This window comes from Glycine max, chromosome 13 (genome assembly GCF_000004515.6).
Source record: "Glycine max cultivar Williams 82 chromosome 13, Glycine_max_v4.0, whole genome shotgun sequence".
Lineage (NCBI taxonomy): Eukaryota > Viridiplantae > Streptophyta > Magnoliopsida > Fabales > Fabaceae > Glycine > Glycine max.
Window position 1 is genome coordinate 23,101,218 of NC_038249.2, and position 13,855 is coordinate 23,115,072.

Below are 13,855 nucleotides of genomic sequence, written 5' to 3' on the forward strand. Positions count from 1 at the left end.
GCGTTGCGTTGAGTTGTGGTTGTGGCCTTTCCTCCTAAGTCCTAATCCCACATTATGTGTGTAGTGTATTTCGCGATATGGTACGAGGATGAGAAATTGGGAAGTGACGATAAATGTACTGTGTAGTGTCCAATTACAATTCAGCAATTGTGCTTGATTAGAACGAGCCAGAGTGTAGAGTGTAGACAAAGAAAAAGACGAGAGAGAATCTAGAAGAAGAAGAAGGAGAAAGTATAGGAATAATAAAAGTACAATCAAGTTAAAGCAAAAACATCAATGGACGAACCGCACAAACCAGACCAGACATGTGGGCCCACACTGCCTAATACCCTTTCCTTTCCCCTTTCTCTCTCCGACACTCTCTCTCTCTCTCATTTCCATCAACATTCCCACCTAACCGTCCCGTTTATCATACTCTTCTTCTTCCCTCAAAACTATTCAATTCCCTTCAAATTCTTCCACCACCCCTTTTCCTTATTCTTCCTCAATTCTCCCAAAAATCATATTTTTACCGTTCTGATTGGTTTTTCAGCTTGTGGGTCGATGTCAACTGTGTCGAAAGATGACAACTTGGTGCTGTCTTCGGAGGACTCTTCGTGCCCAGAAGAGTCTGAGCTTGAATTGGGTCTTGGCTTGAGCCTCTCTTCTGGCCCTTCATCAAAGTCTCATCACCACCATGTTCATGCTCCTACAACTCTTTATGCTAGAATTTACACTGCTAAGGATTTTCCTTCTTCCGCAGCAGCAGCATCATCATCACCTTCCTCTTCTTCCTCTTCGTCTCCCAACATCACTGCCGGCACCAAGAGAGCTGCTGCTGATTCTCTTGTTGCCAATAACCGTCCCAGGTATACATATAATTTTTTTCTTATCTTAATTAACTTTCTTTTTTTTACCTATGTGGCTATGTTGTCTTGCTTTGAAATTGAATAGGTTTCCTTAGATACTGTTAGTGCAATCGTTTTATGATTCGATCTTGTTGAATTTTCATCTGATGTGGAAATATGTATATTGTGTTCTGTGCTGCTGTCTAAAATTCGTCCCTTTTAATTTGTGAATTTGTGAATCACATGGTGTTACTTAGCCGGAGGAATTCAATGTGCTAGACTGAGTTTGGAAAGTTCAAGGACTACTAAACGAGTTAATTAAGGAGTTAATAGAATAGAACCCAACTTGATGTTGTTTAACCCTGTTTGTTTTATTTTTCTAATATTAGTATCTTATTATGAGGTTACCTTTTAAAACAATTTTGCCCTTTGAGAATTCGATTTGTATTGCCACAATCCGTAGGGGGGTTTGGTAATAGTAACGGTGAAGAGGAATGGTAGATGTATTTACAAGTGACTGGGTTTATGATGATCAAGATTCACTTGGTTGCATACATATGGGAGAACTATATCATCAATTCTCAACGTTGGAGTCTTTCATTCTTGTGACTCTGAAGAGAAAGAGTGCTACGATCTTCCTTGAACGTAACAGAAACTAAACATATTAACTTTTTATATCGAATTCCATTGATGAATATACAATCTAATCTAATGCATGCTTAAGAGGTTCCTGAGTTTCCTTATAGTTAGATCTGGCAACTTTAAAAGAATAAGTAAAGTTATAATCAGGATCAGAATTAGAATCAGCAGTGGAAGATGAAAGGGGGCTAAAATTATATTTTATTAGAGGATGTTTTTAACATCATGAAAATTGAATGTGTTAAAAAATTGGGGCGGGGAGGATTTTGTATGATCTGCTGCCCCGAACTGCAGTGCATAGTTCAGCTTGTGTAAAAAACTATGTCCTAACTGCAATACATAGTTCAGCTCGTGTAAAAAACTATGGTATGTTTTGTCTGTTCTGTGGGTCATGTCAATATCTTAATAGATTTGTTGGACAAAAATAAAGCAGCTAGCTGGATCTTATTATGGAGTTGGAATTACCCATAGTGTGTGAAAGTATACAAAACTATCAATTGGCATCGGTAGATTGAGTGGTAGAATGATTTTTTTGCTTTTAAATTGTCACCTTCTTTTACTATTTCTAAAAGAATTGGTTTGCATTTAACTATTTCTCAACAAGTGGTTTGCCATCCAAACAAGTAGTCTATGGTGTTGCTGTCCCTTTCCTGAAACAAAGCAAATCAAATAATTGCCAAATTTTTTTTATCTCGTTTCTTCACTGATGGGGTTGTAATTTCTGTTGTGATTAAATTTACCAAACAGTCAAGTAGTTGGATGGCCTCCACTTCGAACATATAGAGTGAATAGCTTCAATAGCCATGCAAAATCAACTGAAGTATTCAACTCTGTGGCTGAGAAGAGTAAGATAAATAATACTGTGGTCAGGAAGACTAATGACAATGACAATGATAATAACATAAATGCCAAAGAAAAAAGACACCTCAGGAGTTCCCTGTTCGTCAAGGTAAATATGGACGGGATACCAATTGGAAGGAAGGTTGATTTGAGTGCCCATAGTTCCTATGAAACCTTAGCACAAACATTGGAGGATATGTTTAATGAATCAACTACAGTCACCACTTGCAAAGGTGAGTTTCCTTGTTGGTCTTTATACTCATAATAAAGAGAATGCATCTCCTTCAGGGAATTCTGACATGTTTCATGATCACTGAGATTTTATCTGCTTGGTGAATATTTTGTGGACTTTGTATCATTTCTTTTGTGTGTCTACTTTAAATATGGCTTAACAGTACCTTAATGCTTCCTCTCTTCTCAACTTTGTAAATTCTAGGCATATCTTGTGAATAACTCAAAATTGTTTATTCTTAAATTTGGTGAAAAATTAAAAACTGAGAAGCATGTGTGGAATAATTTATGCAAGTTGTATTGTAAATTTGTAATGATTGGGGTTTAAACTTCTATTCTCCCTTTCTCATCTTCCCCTTGTCATGTTAAGAATAGATTTTTCTTTGTACTCCTTTTCTTCAGGCATATCTATTATGGTTCTGTAACCTATGAGCTTTCAAAATATAACAAAACTTTAAAGATAAGAAACCACCAAGCAACAACCTATTTAAGATTCTCATTGACTGCAGTTTGCAAGAATGATTTTAGGAGTTTTTTTATGAAGCTACTATTTTTTACTTCTTTCCAAACACAGCGACATTGGACAAAGTGTAAACAAACATACCACAACTTGATGCTATGTTTTCATCATTAAAATAATTCCTGCATGTCATTTTTTCTACTTCTCTCTTTAGTATTTTGTTTTGAGATGGATTATACCATTTAATTTTGTGCTTTCGATGTGTTCTATTCTTTCCCGCAATGGTGTTGACATCATTGTCTATAGGATCAAATGGTGAGGATTATGGCATTATTATCGGAGGAGAAAGACATTCAAAATTGTTGGATGGATCTTCCAAGTTTGTGCTCACTTATGAAGACAAGGAAGGAGATTGGATGCTTGTTGGGGATGTTCCCTGGGGGTAAGTAATTGGTCCACAAACATTAATTTTATTTTAGCATCAAATATGCAACGTTATAACTGATACTGCAGTACAAAAATAATTGTCTTGTAAATTAATTGTCAAATAGTACACATAATGTTTTCGTCAGGCAATTATGAGATTGGTAAAAGTATTTGGTGCTATACTCTATCCTATTAAGAGTTGAATAAAGTCATAAACTTAATATGTTAGATAGGCTCATGTCTTTTTTCTTGAACAAGGAAAATATTTCATATTTGTAGTTCCATTTTTTAGCTTTCCTTTGTATGATTTAACACTGGTTACGAGGATATTTGTTTCTCAGCTTTGATATTCATCTATCTTGCTCTTTCAAATTGCAATCAGGATGTTCCTTAGCTCGGTGAGGAGGCTAAGAATCATGAGGACATCTGAGGCTAATGGACTTGGTAAGCAAATGCTTTACTTTTTCCAAACGCAACTTACCCTATGTTTTTCTTTTGCTAATGAATACTTGTTTGCAGCACCAAGATTGGAAGAAAACATCAAACAGAGATGCAAGCCCATATAGATACTGTTTTCATGGCTAAGGACACGAAGAACCTGTCAAATAGATGAAGAGAAAAAACAGAACAGAAAAGTAAAGGAATATTGCAAGTATATGAAGTTTTGAGATTTGAATGATAAAATCTCGCACTTTTGTTTAATTAATTCAGTTTGTTTGTTTGTTTAATTTGGTATATTTGTCGCTGCCTCTCTATTCATCTCACTTGGAGGGTGCAGGCATCATAGATTTTCATGCAATACTACTAATCATACAAGTCAGCCTGCTTGTTAGTGTTGTAAATGTGGGATGTTTGCTAACTATCTCAGCTATAAAGTATTGTTTGAACTTTATTTCCCTGCTACAGTAATTCAAATTTCCTTTGAATGAATACCTATTTTAAAAAATGACTAGTCTGGTTATATTGATTATTGGTACCACAATTTTAAAATTGAAAATTGTGAGAAGAATAATGCTTTTAGTGCAAGCCCGCACCCAAGTGATCCATGGTTATAGCTTTTAGACAAAGCTAAAATGTGTGCAAGATCTGTTTTGTCGTCAATCTTGTGGTCAAGAACTTGAAGCACAAGCAATCTCTTTGGGCTTAAAAAGAATAATTGCGGGAATTTTGATCTAAAGTCATCACTTCCGTGTATTTGTGGCACTCATTTTGATGCAGATAGCGTTTGATTTAGACAAAGCACAGACGATTCGTAAATAAGAATTCCATTGACTTTAAGGAATGAAAAAGTACTTTATGTACATACATAACCCGTACACATGCCAAAAAATGATATAAAAATATATATCAGTGCTATTCAAATGATAGTAGGTACAATTGCTTTATTTGGTTCTGACTTAAATATATGCTTCATCACCAAAACCACAATACCTACAAAATTCCTTCCATAAGTTAATCCATCTTGATATACATATTTTAACAACAAATGTGAACCAATGAATTGATTACAAAATTACAAGAAATTAACAAAACTACAGTTCTAAGTACAATGAAAAATTCTGGCCTGGGAAAACTTCAATTTTGGTTCCTACAGAAGGCCACTAACTGGTGATGAACTAATAGCTGGCATCTCCTTGTTAGCTGAAAATGTCTCACTGCTCCTACCACTCTTTCTCCGAGGCTTTGCCTCACCAAGCATCATTATAACATCCCTCATGGAGGGTCTGTCCTTGGGGAACTTGGCAGTGCAAAGAAGTGCCATTCTGAGAACTAAAAGCATCTATTCTTGAACATGCTTGCGGTTTCCTACACTGGGGTCTAATGCTTCTTCCGGAGATTTGTTGTCTATCTTCCTTCTAATCCACCCTACTATGTCTATAGATTCTCCAAACTCAGGATCTAATGACCGCTTTCCGGTGAGAAGCTCCAACAGAACCACTCCATAACTGTAAATGTCAATCTTTTCATCCACTTTCAAGGAGTATCCGTATTCTGCCAAGCAACAAAGTACTGAAAATGGTTAGAAATTTAAATCTTGCACATTAAGCAGGAAGAAACATCTCTTCACAGATATGAATATAGACAGTCTTCTCTTGTATCTTAATCTGCTGATCGAAAATTATGATTTTTGAGCCTTTAAGTTTAACTAACCAACTCACTCTAAGTATTCAGAAAAGTGAAAAACATATTAGTAATGACATTAACCTGCAAAAGTAGGTATGAACTAGTAACTCACCTGGGGCAATGTATCCATAGGATCCAGCAATCATGGAGACTGTTTCATTCTTCCAGAGCATCATCTTGGCCAATCCAAAATCTGCTATCCTTGCCTCAAGATTTGCATCAAGCAGTATATTATTTGACTTGATGTCTTGATGGATAACAGGTGGATGACAGTCATGATGAAGATAAGCAAGTCCTTGTGCTATTCCTAGAGCTATGTTATATCGGGAAACCCAGTCTACAAGCAATCTCCCAGCTTGTTTACCATGCAGGGCATCTCCAAGGTTTCCATTGTGCATAAATTCATAAACTATCATCACATCAGCGTCATTGTAAAGAAAGCCTAGTAGTCTAACAATGTTCCTATGCCTTAGCCTCCTTAAAAGATTCACCTCTCCAACAAGGTCATCACTGCTTCCTACTTCAATATCAGATCCTGATCTCCTCAACTTTTTGACTGCCACAATTGTACTTGATTGTGGTATCTCAGCCTTGTAAACAACCCCAGTTGCTCCCATGCCAATCATATTTGTATCCTTGATGCAAGATAAAATGTCACTACTTGTAAAATCAAGCCTCTGGAAGGCCATCAATCTCCAAGGCAACACCTTCCTACCCTTATAAAATCTTTCTGGGAAGCACAATCCATCAGTGTACCGCATCATGTATAAAGATCTTGCTACCAAAGTTGCAACCCCAATGGCTAGTATTGATGATACTCCAATGATCCATCCTACAAGAATGTGCTTTGCAGGTGAGCTCCCATGCCTTAATGGATATGCTGAGGTTTGGCCACATGGAGGGAGAACACCACCACATAAGCCAGCATTTCCCACAAGATCATTTGGGTTTATTGTTCTTAGCATGCCATTTTCTGGGACAGGACCTTCTAGCTTGTTGTGTGAGACATTGAATGTTTCTAGAGCTGGAGACATACCAAAGCTTTCGGGCATATGACCACTCAGAGTGTTGTTGGCAAGATCAAGAATGGCCCATGTAGGCATGCTTGCTAATTCTTTTGGGATTCCACCAGTCAATTGGTTATTCTGTAGGTTCAAGTTTACCAATTTCTGACATGATGCAATGCTAGATGGAATGATTCCGGAGAATCGATTTGATGAGAGATCAAGGACACCAAGTGAGGGACAATCCTGGAATTGGTCAGGGATTTCACCTCTCAAGTTGTTGTTGGAGACAATTAAAGTTTGCAGATTTGGAATGGAAATAATGGTTGAAGGAAGAGAAGAGTGGAGGTTGTTTCTGGAAAAATCAATGAAAGAAAGGGATGTAGAAGAACCAATGTCATCAGGAATTCCACCAGTGAGACTATTGTTAGCCAATTCTAACCTCTGAAGCTTCCCAAGCTTACCAAGACCCACAGGAATTGTTCCATTAAGAAAATTGTTCTGAATTCGAAAACGAACAAGTGAAGGACATGTTGATAGGCTTGCCGGAATTGGACCCAAGAAAGCATTATTGAAAAGTATGAGCTTGGTGAGATTGCCCTTGGTGCAAAGAGTTTCTGGAATCTCACCAGAGAGTAAGTTGGATGATACATCCAACCACTGCAATGGTGAATTCTTGCCAAGGTTTCTAGGCAATGGCCCTGACAAGGAATTGTTCCATAGCTCAAGCACCTCTAGTTGAGGCAAGTCCCCAAGGCCAGAAGGCACAGGACCTGATAACCGGTTCCGCATGAAGTTCAGAAGCTGTAAATTCTTCAGCCGACTTATTTCAGCTGGAATATTTCCTGATAACATGTTGTCTGAGAGATCCAGCTGCACCAATGAAGTCAAGTTGCCAATTTCTGATGGAATCTTGCCTTCAAATTTGTTTTTGTACAAGAAAACTGTATTCAACATTTTGAGCTTTCCCAACTCAGCTGGAATTTCACCACCTAGATTGCCTTCTGCTATATCAAGATACTTCAGCTTGGTGAGATTTCCAAAGTCTGCTGGAATCCCTCCTTCAAATTTATTGTATCCAATGATCATGCATTCCAGTGATGAAAGCTTCCCCAGCTCTCCGGGGGTTTCCCCAGTGAGATTAAAAAAAACTTCGTACCCCATTGCCCAGAGGCTCTTCGCTATGCGAAGGTATGGGGGAGGGATATTGTACGCAGCCTTACCCTTGCATATGTAAAGAGGCTGTTTCCGGATTCGAACCCATGACCAACAAGTCACCAAGGCACAACTTTACCGCTGCACCAGGGCTTTCCCCAGTGAGATTATTCCCAGATAAACCAAGGAACTTCAACTTGTGCAATTTACTGAAGGATTTTGGAATTGACCCTTCAAAGAAGCTGCCTCTGAGATCCAAAGTCTCCAAGGAAGAGAAATTTCCAAAATCCTCAGGAAGAAAGCCAGAGAAATTGTTGCTGGATGCATTTAAGGTCATTAGTCTCCAGTGAAGAAATTCTGGCTCACATCAAAACTCTTCAGTGTGGTGAGATTGCCTATGGGTGACAATGATGAGGAAAATTCATTGCAACACAAGTTGAGAGAAATGAGACTCTTTAGCCTTTGTATCTCATTGGATACAATGCCACTCAGATTCACGCGGGAGAGATCAAGCTTCTCTACGGCTCCACCTGAGTTGCACCGGATACCCGTCCAATTACAATGAGCTGCATCCTTCCCTTCTGATTTTTCCACCAATTCCCAATCATGCAGGCTATTCAGTGGATCAATGAGGCCTTCTTTTATAGAAAATAAAGCAGATGCTTCATAATTTGCTGCATCTGCAAAGCCATAAGAGAAACAGCAAATGCAACAGAAGTATAAGAAAAACTGAGTTTTCATCTGCATCTTTCTTATTGTTCTTATTTTGTTTGATCAATGTCTCAGTTGTGCACCATTTGCATGCACTCTCTACTGGAGTAGAAGGGTGATCCTGTGGGGGGTGGACAGAACACTGACAGAGAGTGACATCTCAAGTTTGCGAGGAAAGGACAAAGGAGGATGATTAAGTAGTTGATTCGATATATAATAGTGGAGGCTAATAATAAACCATTGATTAGATGTGGTCACTTTTAAGGGCTTTTCAGGTTAGTGGATTGGTATTTCAAAGCAGAGTAATGTTCATGCAAGGACAGTGAAGCTTTGGAATTATTTGAAGTTCCTCCGACATAAAACATGGGAGAGAATGTGGCCCTTCTTACTGGTTTAGTTTCTAATTCTTCCTTTATGTGTAGTCATCTGATCATTGTCAACGTGAAGGAGGAATAATGATGCAGTTAATGTATTTTTTATGCATAAAAAAACATCGTATCAACCCTATTTGTTTATTATGATTCCCTTTTACGGAAATTACATTCTTGCTTAAAAGATTGTGAAATGTGAATAAAGGAATGAACGAATTTAGATCTTCTGCATTTAATGGACAGATCAGGGTGAAGTATTTATTTAGTTTCTCTTTTATTAAGTTTTTGTCTAGCTTCTCTAGGTAGGTAATAAATAAATGTATATACAACAAATATTTCACTTCATCCGAGTTTCATTTCCAATCAAAAACTAAGTACTACGATTTTCATCAGTCCTCAAAAATTTATATCAATTTGGAAAATTATGACTGAGATTCAATCAGCCACCTGAAATGAGAAGATAATTAGGAAGTTACAAAAAAATAGAACTCCTGAAGTACATAGATTAGGTAACTTTATAACCTCGTTTGATCTTTTACGATAACAGCTTTCAGAACCTTGGGGTTGTTAATAAACAGTATCTAGCAGAAAGCATCTTGCCTTGCCAGTACATTTAATAAAGAAATTCATTAAGCTACTTTAAGTTTGTTCCATGATTGTAAAAGTTGAATTTCCAGAGGATTTAAGGGGTAACTTCCAACCATGACAAAGATTCAGAAATGATGAATAAATGTCCCAACTAACATACGGCTAAAGTTAGGATCCACCAGAACATTGGTGTACTCATTTATTTTTTCTTCAAAATCCAAACCAAAACCTGAAAACCATGTGATAATGGGAATCTTTTAAGAAAAAAAGAGTGAAGAAACTCTGTACCCCTCTCCCCCACTTATTATGTAATCCATTAGGAAGAGGAAGGGAGGAAGAAAAGAAGAGACATAAGAGAGAAAAAGGGAAAATATAAAAAAGGAAATGTAAGAAACATTATCCATTGCCCATTTCATGGTTTTAGCCTCATAGATGTTAATTATTGGTTATGATTTAGATAAGGGAATATGTTACAGGGAGAAGGAAACATGAAAATAAGACAAACTATATAAAATTAAAAAGGCTACAAAAATGATTGAGGTATTCTTAAAAGTTAAAACTAGAGCATCAGTTACTATGATAACTAGAGTGACACACACTCAATTTATCGTTTATGGCATACTAGAAGCAAATGCAAACAAATCAGCCCCCAAGCAATGTATCAAAAAATTTCCTAGTTCTACTACAATTTGATAATGCGTTAATGCAACACCAAAAGTCCTCAAATGAATCTGAGAATTATTTATGTTAATGTTGAAGGAGATTTTTTTTTCCCAAGACAGTTAAGATGCATGCAAAACTGTAATAGAAGATATTAACTTGATGGCCTTGAGAATAGAGAATAAAGTATTAGAGAAATTAGAAAGCAGAAGGAAATGGGAGCAAAGTGCTAGCTGCACTAAATCAATCATGGTCTGAGCCCACCAACTGCCGCTTCTTTCAGATCAAAATTCTTTCTTTTTTTGTTTTTGCACTTTTATCTCTTCCAATATTCACATGCATGCATGTGGAGTGTTGGATTTAAGAAAGTAATCATATATATCACAGCCCTTTTGTTGTTTTGAAATTGGAACACATTTGGCACCAATTGATGTACCAAAACAGATGGATGCATGCCACGTGAATATAGCAGCTTCCTCGTGAAGTACATTTTTTTCCTTATTATTGGAGAGAGACTAACAGTGAGTGAGGATTTCCAATAATCAATTAGTCATATTTTGAATTATTTGATTGATTTCTTATACCCTTTAGTTTTTTAATCGTGGGAAATGGGAATCCAAGGTGCTAGTTCTACAATGGAGAGGATGTTACATTGAGAACATTGCTTACATGTGTTCGCGTGCCTTTATGCCAAAGAAAACCAGAACCAGCCTTTCACCATTTTAAAAATGAAAAGAAAAACAAAAGCTCATATTTACACATAGCAAAGAGATGCTAGAACGGGATCATGGTGCTCCTAATATATTGCACATGTACATGCTAGCATGTTGCTAGAATAAATTAATAATCCTTTTTGAAAATGATTTTTCCTTTGTGTTTTTGCTCTATTATTTTCATTTCTTTTTCTTTTTCCTTTACACAGAAATGCCACAAGAATTTTGGGTGCTGGCTCATTGAAACTTTGACATGCAAGCCACATGGCATGACATTTAAATCATGCACCTTTCAACTTGTACCCTATATTTTTCATTTTATTTGTATGGACAAAAATAGCCTTTTCACCAGGAACCTTTATTTCAGAATGATCATTCTAGAACAGTCTTATTCCGAAAAATAATTTTTATTTTTTACAATAGCTATTCTGAAATAGTTTTAAAGCACTTATTCCTATTTTGGAATAGGGTGATATCTCTTGTTCTCCCTTCCTATTTACCTCCATCACAACCCTACTCACCAAAATCAACAACAACCCCAATCCCCATATTTCATGTCATGAATCCATGCTCCCCTTATTCCCCATAAACTTATGTTATTAAATTAAATATATAAATGTGTTGGTGGAGGCATGCGGTGATGTGATAGTGTTGGTTAAGGGGCAATAGTGTGATGGTGTTGGTGGAGGCGTAGTGGTGCAATGATGTTAGGTGAGGCATGATGGTGGCGTAAGGAGTTGTTGTTGGTCGATGTAGCTCATCCATGGTGGTAAAGGGAGGTTTTGAGACATAAGCCATTTTGGGGTATTTTTGTCCACACATATAAAATGAAAGGTGCAAAATACAAGTTAGGAGGTGCAGGATTCAAATGCCTTATGAATTGTATACTTCTGCACTTCCAAGCCATATATAGATCAAGATCTCATGAGGGGACTATTCCCACTATCCTAATTTGTCATTCTCACTATCATTTTCAAAAATGGTACAGAATAATCAAACTATTGTTTCCCCCCAACCCTTTCCCCACCTTTTCCCCTCTTCTTCTCACTTTCTCCCCTTCCATTTCACTCTTCTCTTCCCCCCACCATTTCCCCTTCCTTCTTCTTCTTTTCTCACTCCCTCTCTCTAATTCATTCTCCATTTCCCATTCTCCATCTCCAACTCCTTCTCCTTTTCACGCGTTGCAACGTTTAAAGGTAAGCATTTTTTTTGTACATAATAAAAATACGATTCTATTGTGTTTTCGAACCCATAACACAACAAAATCGTATATTTGTTGGAATTTTTTGGTTAAAAAAATATACAAAAAAAAATATGATTCTGTTGTGTTTTAGGTTAAGAAACACAATGAAATTGTACTTCCATTGTATTATTTTTTTCACTTTTTTTTTAATTTTTTGACATAGCGGAAATACGATTCTGTTATGTTCTGGATTCAGAAACACAACAAAATCGTATTTCTTTTGTGTTCATTTTTTAGTTTTGAAATAATTCATAATGAAATTGTACTTCTATTGTGTTGTTTTCAAAACACCACAACATAAATATGATTATATTGTGTTATTTGATGAATAACACAACATAATCCTATATTTGTTGTGTTAATTTTTTTTTAAAATTATTTAATTTATTGTTTAGTTTAATTGTTTAATTAATATTTCATTGTTTTTTTTCAGATGGCTCGCATGGAATGTACTGCCTTTGTCTCAGATCCCGAGGCACAATGGCGACATGTGATTGCATCAACACATGATGATGGAGAGTTGGCCTAACGACATCAACTGCAGGCAGAAGCACAAGCACAAGCACAACCATAGCCATCGATGATACCTCCTATTGACCATATCATTGGACCCTTATTTGGAGGAGGCCCTATGGACTTGTCTCTACTTCAGTCCTATATGGACCAAGTAGTTGGCTAGGTATAAATCAGTCAGCCCATAGAAGAGTTGAAGTTGGTTAGTCATGGAGGCAATCTTATGGACTACCTTACCCAAGCGATGGTGAAAGGGTACATCAATAGGTCAGGGCTGAAGCCCCTGTATGATGAGCGGTACATGACCGTGAATAAAGGTGTAATCAATGCCTTTGTCGAAAGATGACATAATGAGACCTCCTTTTTCCATCTTCCACTTGGAGAGATGAACATCACCCTTGATGATGTGTCATGTATGTAACATCTTCCTATCACTAGTTGTTTCATTGATCACATAGGCATGGGCTACATCAGGGTAGAGATCAGAGGTCTATTGAGGTAACAACTTGGCATTATGATGGACCAGAAGGCATTATTAGATAACAAGGTGGCTTTGAGTTAGTTAGAGAGTTTGTATCACACCTATGTTGCTAGTGAGTCAAATGTCTTAGCTAACAAGGCATATTTTTTGTATTTGCTCGACAATACCATATTTGTTGAGAAGAGCTCGATGCATGTACGTATTTGTTACCTACAATACCTCAGTGGTATGGACCAGTGCCACAAGTACACTTGGGGGGCAAATGCATTGGCTTATCTTTATGACCAGATGTCATATGCTTTCTCGTATGGCAACAAATAAATGGGAGGTTATATGACTACTCATGCTAAAAACAATTTTTTTTGTATTACCTAACACTAAAAATATATTTCATGTTTTATAGGCATGGGTATTTGAGCATTTGTCGACCATTCCTGCTAGCGAGAACGTGTTGGAAAATGACTGCAAGAAGCCATTTGCGGCTAAGTGGTTGGCGTTGAGGGATACCAATAAGGTTGTTGGGACCAATGTGTTAATGGATCAGTTGTAAATGATTGATGTTGTTTGGTCCCCATATGCATCATGTAGAGACCTTAAACCTTTTGAGGACCAGACATTGTACTCTGGCTACATCGTAGTTGGGACATTCATGTGGTCATATCTACCAAAAAGGGTTTTGAGGCAATTTGAGTATGTACAAAGGATTCCTTTGGACCCACCCAAGCGTCCTATTGCATATGAGAAGTATTGTGACACATGGGCCAAGTGGGATTAGGATGTGGTGGCGGTGGCTGAGGCTATTCCATATGAGGCTCCATGGGTCTGCACTCTAGACTACCTACTTGTCTTGGTATTACAAGAATTCACAT

At 37.2% G+C, this 13,855-nt stretch overlaps 2 protein-coding genes and 1 pseudogene across 2 annotated transcripts; 1 reads left to right on the top strand and 2 right to left on the bottom strand.

The window, feature by feature from the left end:
* Nucleotides 1-272: 272 nt before the first annotated feature.
* Nucleotides 273-4,315, top strand: LOC100779400 (auxin-responsive protein IAA11). Its single transcript, XM_003541323.5, has 5 exons — nucleotides 273-848; nucleotides 2,214-2,539; nucleotides 3,304-3,439; nucleotides 3,806-3,867; nucleotides 3,943-4,315. The coding sequence occupies exons 1-5, from the start codon at nucleotides 277-279 to the stop codon at nucleotides 3,987-3,989; spliced, it is 1,143 nt and encodes a 380-aa protein (XP_003541371.1). The 5' UTR covers nucleotides 273-276; the 3' UTR covers nucleotides 3,990-4,315.
* Nucleotides 4,316-4,447: 132 nt separating this feature from the next.
* LOC100779939 (MDIS1-interacting receptor like kinase 1) lies at nucleotides 4,448-7,715 on the bottom strand. Its single transcript, XM_026125010.2, has 2 exons — nucleotides 5,660-7,715; nucleotides 4,448-5,415 (listed from the first exon to the last, which is right to left on the bottom strand). Exons 1-2 carry the CDS (start codon nucleotides 7,713-7,715, stop codon nucleotides 5,204-5,206), a joined length of 2,268 nt encoding a protein of 755 aa, XP_025980795.1. The 3' UTR covers nucleotides 4,448-5,203.
* Nucleotides 7,716-7,770: 55 nt separating this feature from the next.
* LOC112997626 (MDIS1-interacting receptor like kinase 1-like) lies at nucleotides 7,771-8,965 on the bottom strand (annotated as a pseudogene).
* Nucleotides 8,966-13,855: the final 4,890 nt, after the last annotated feature.

Excerpts from the sequence above, each read along its gene's own strand:
- LOC100779939 (XM_026125010.2), bottom strand. The coding sequence starts at position 7,715 with ATGGGGTACGAAGTTTTTTTTAATCTCACTGGGGAAACCCCCGGAGAG. Across the intron at positions 5,416-5,659 it reads CTATGGATACATTGCCCCAG|AATACGGATACTCCTTGAAA; the intron begins GTGAGTTACTAG and ends GTTGCTTGGCAG.
- LOC100779400 (XM_003541323.5), top strand. The coding sequence starts at position 277 with ATGGACGAACCGCACAAACCAGACCAGACATGTGGGCCCACACTGCCT. Across the intron at positions 3,440-3,805 it reads GTTGGGGATGTTCCCTGGGG|GATGTTCCTTAGCTCGGTGA; the intron begins GTAAGTAATTGG and ends AATTGCAATCAG. Across the intron at positions 3,868-3,942 it reads ATCTGAGGCTAATGGACTTG|CACCAAGATTGGAAGAAAAC; the intron begins GTAAGCAAATGC and ends ACTTGTTTGCAG.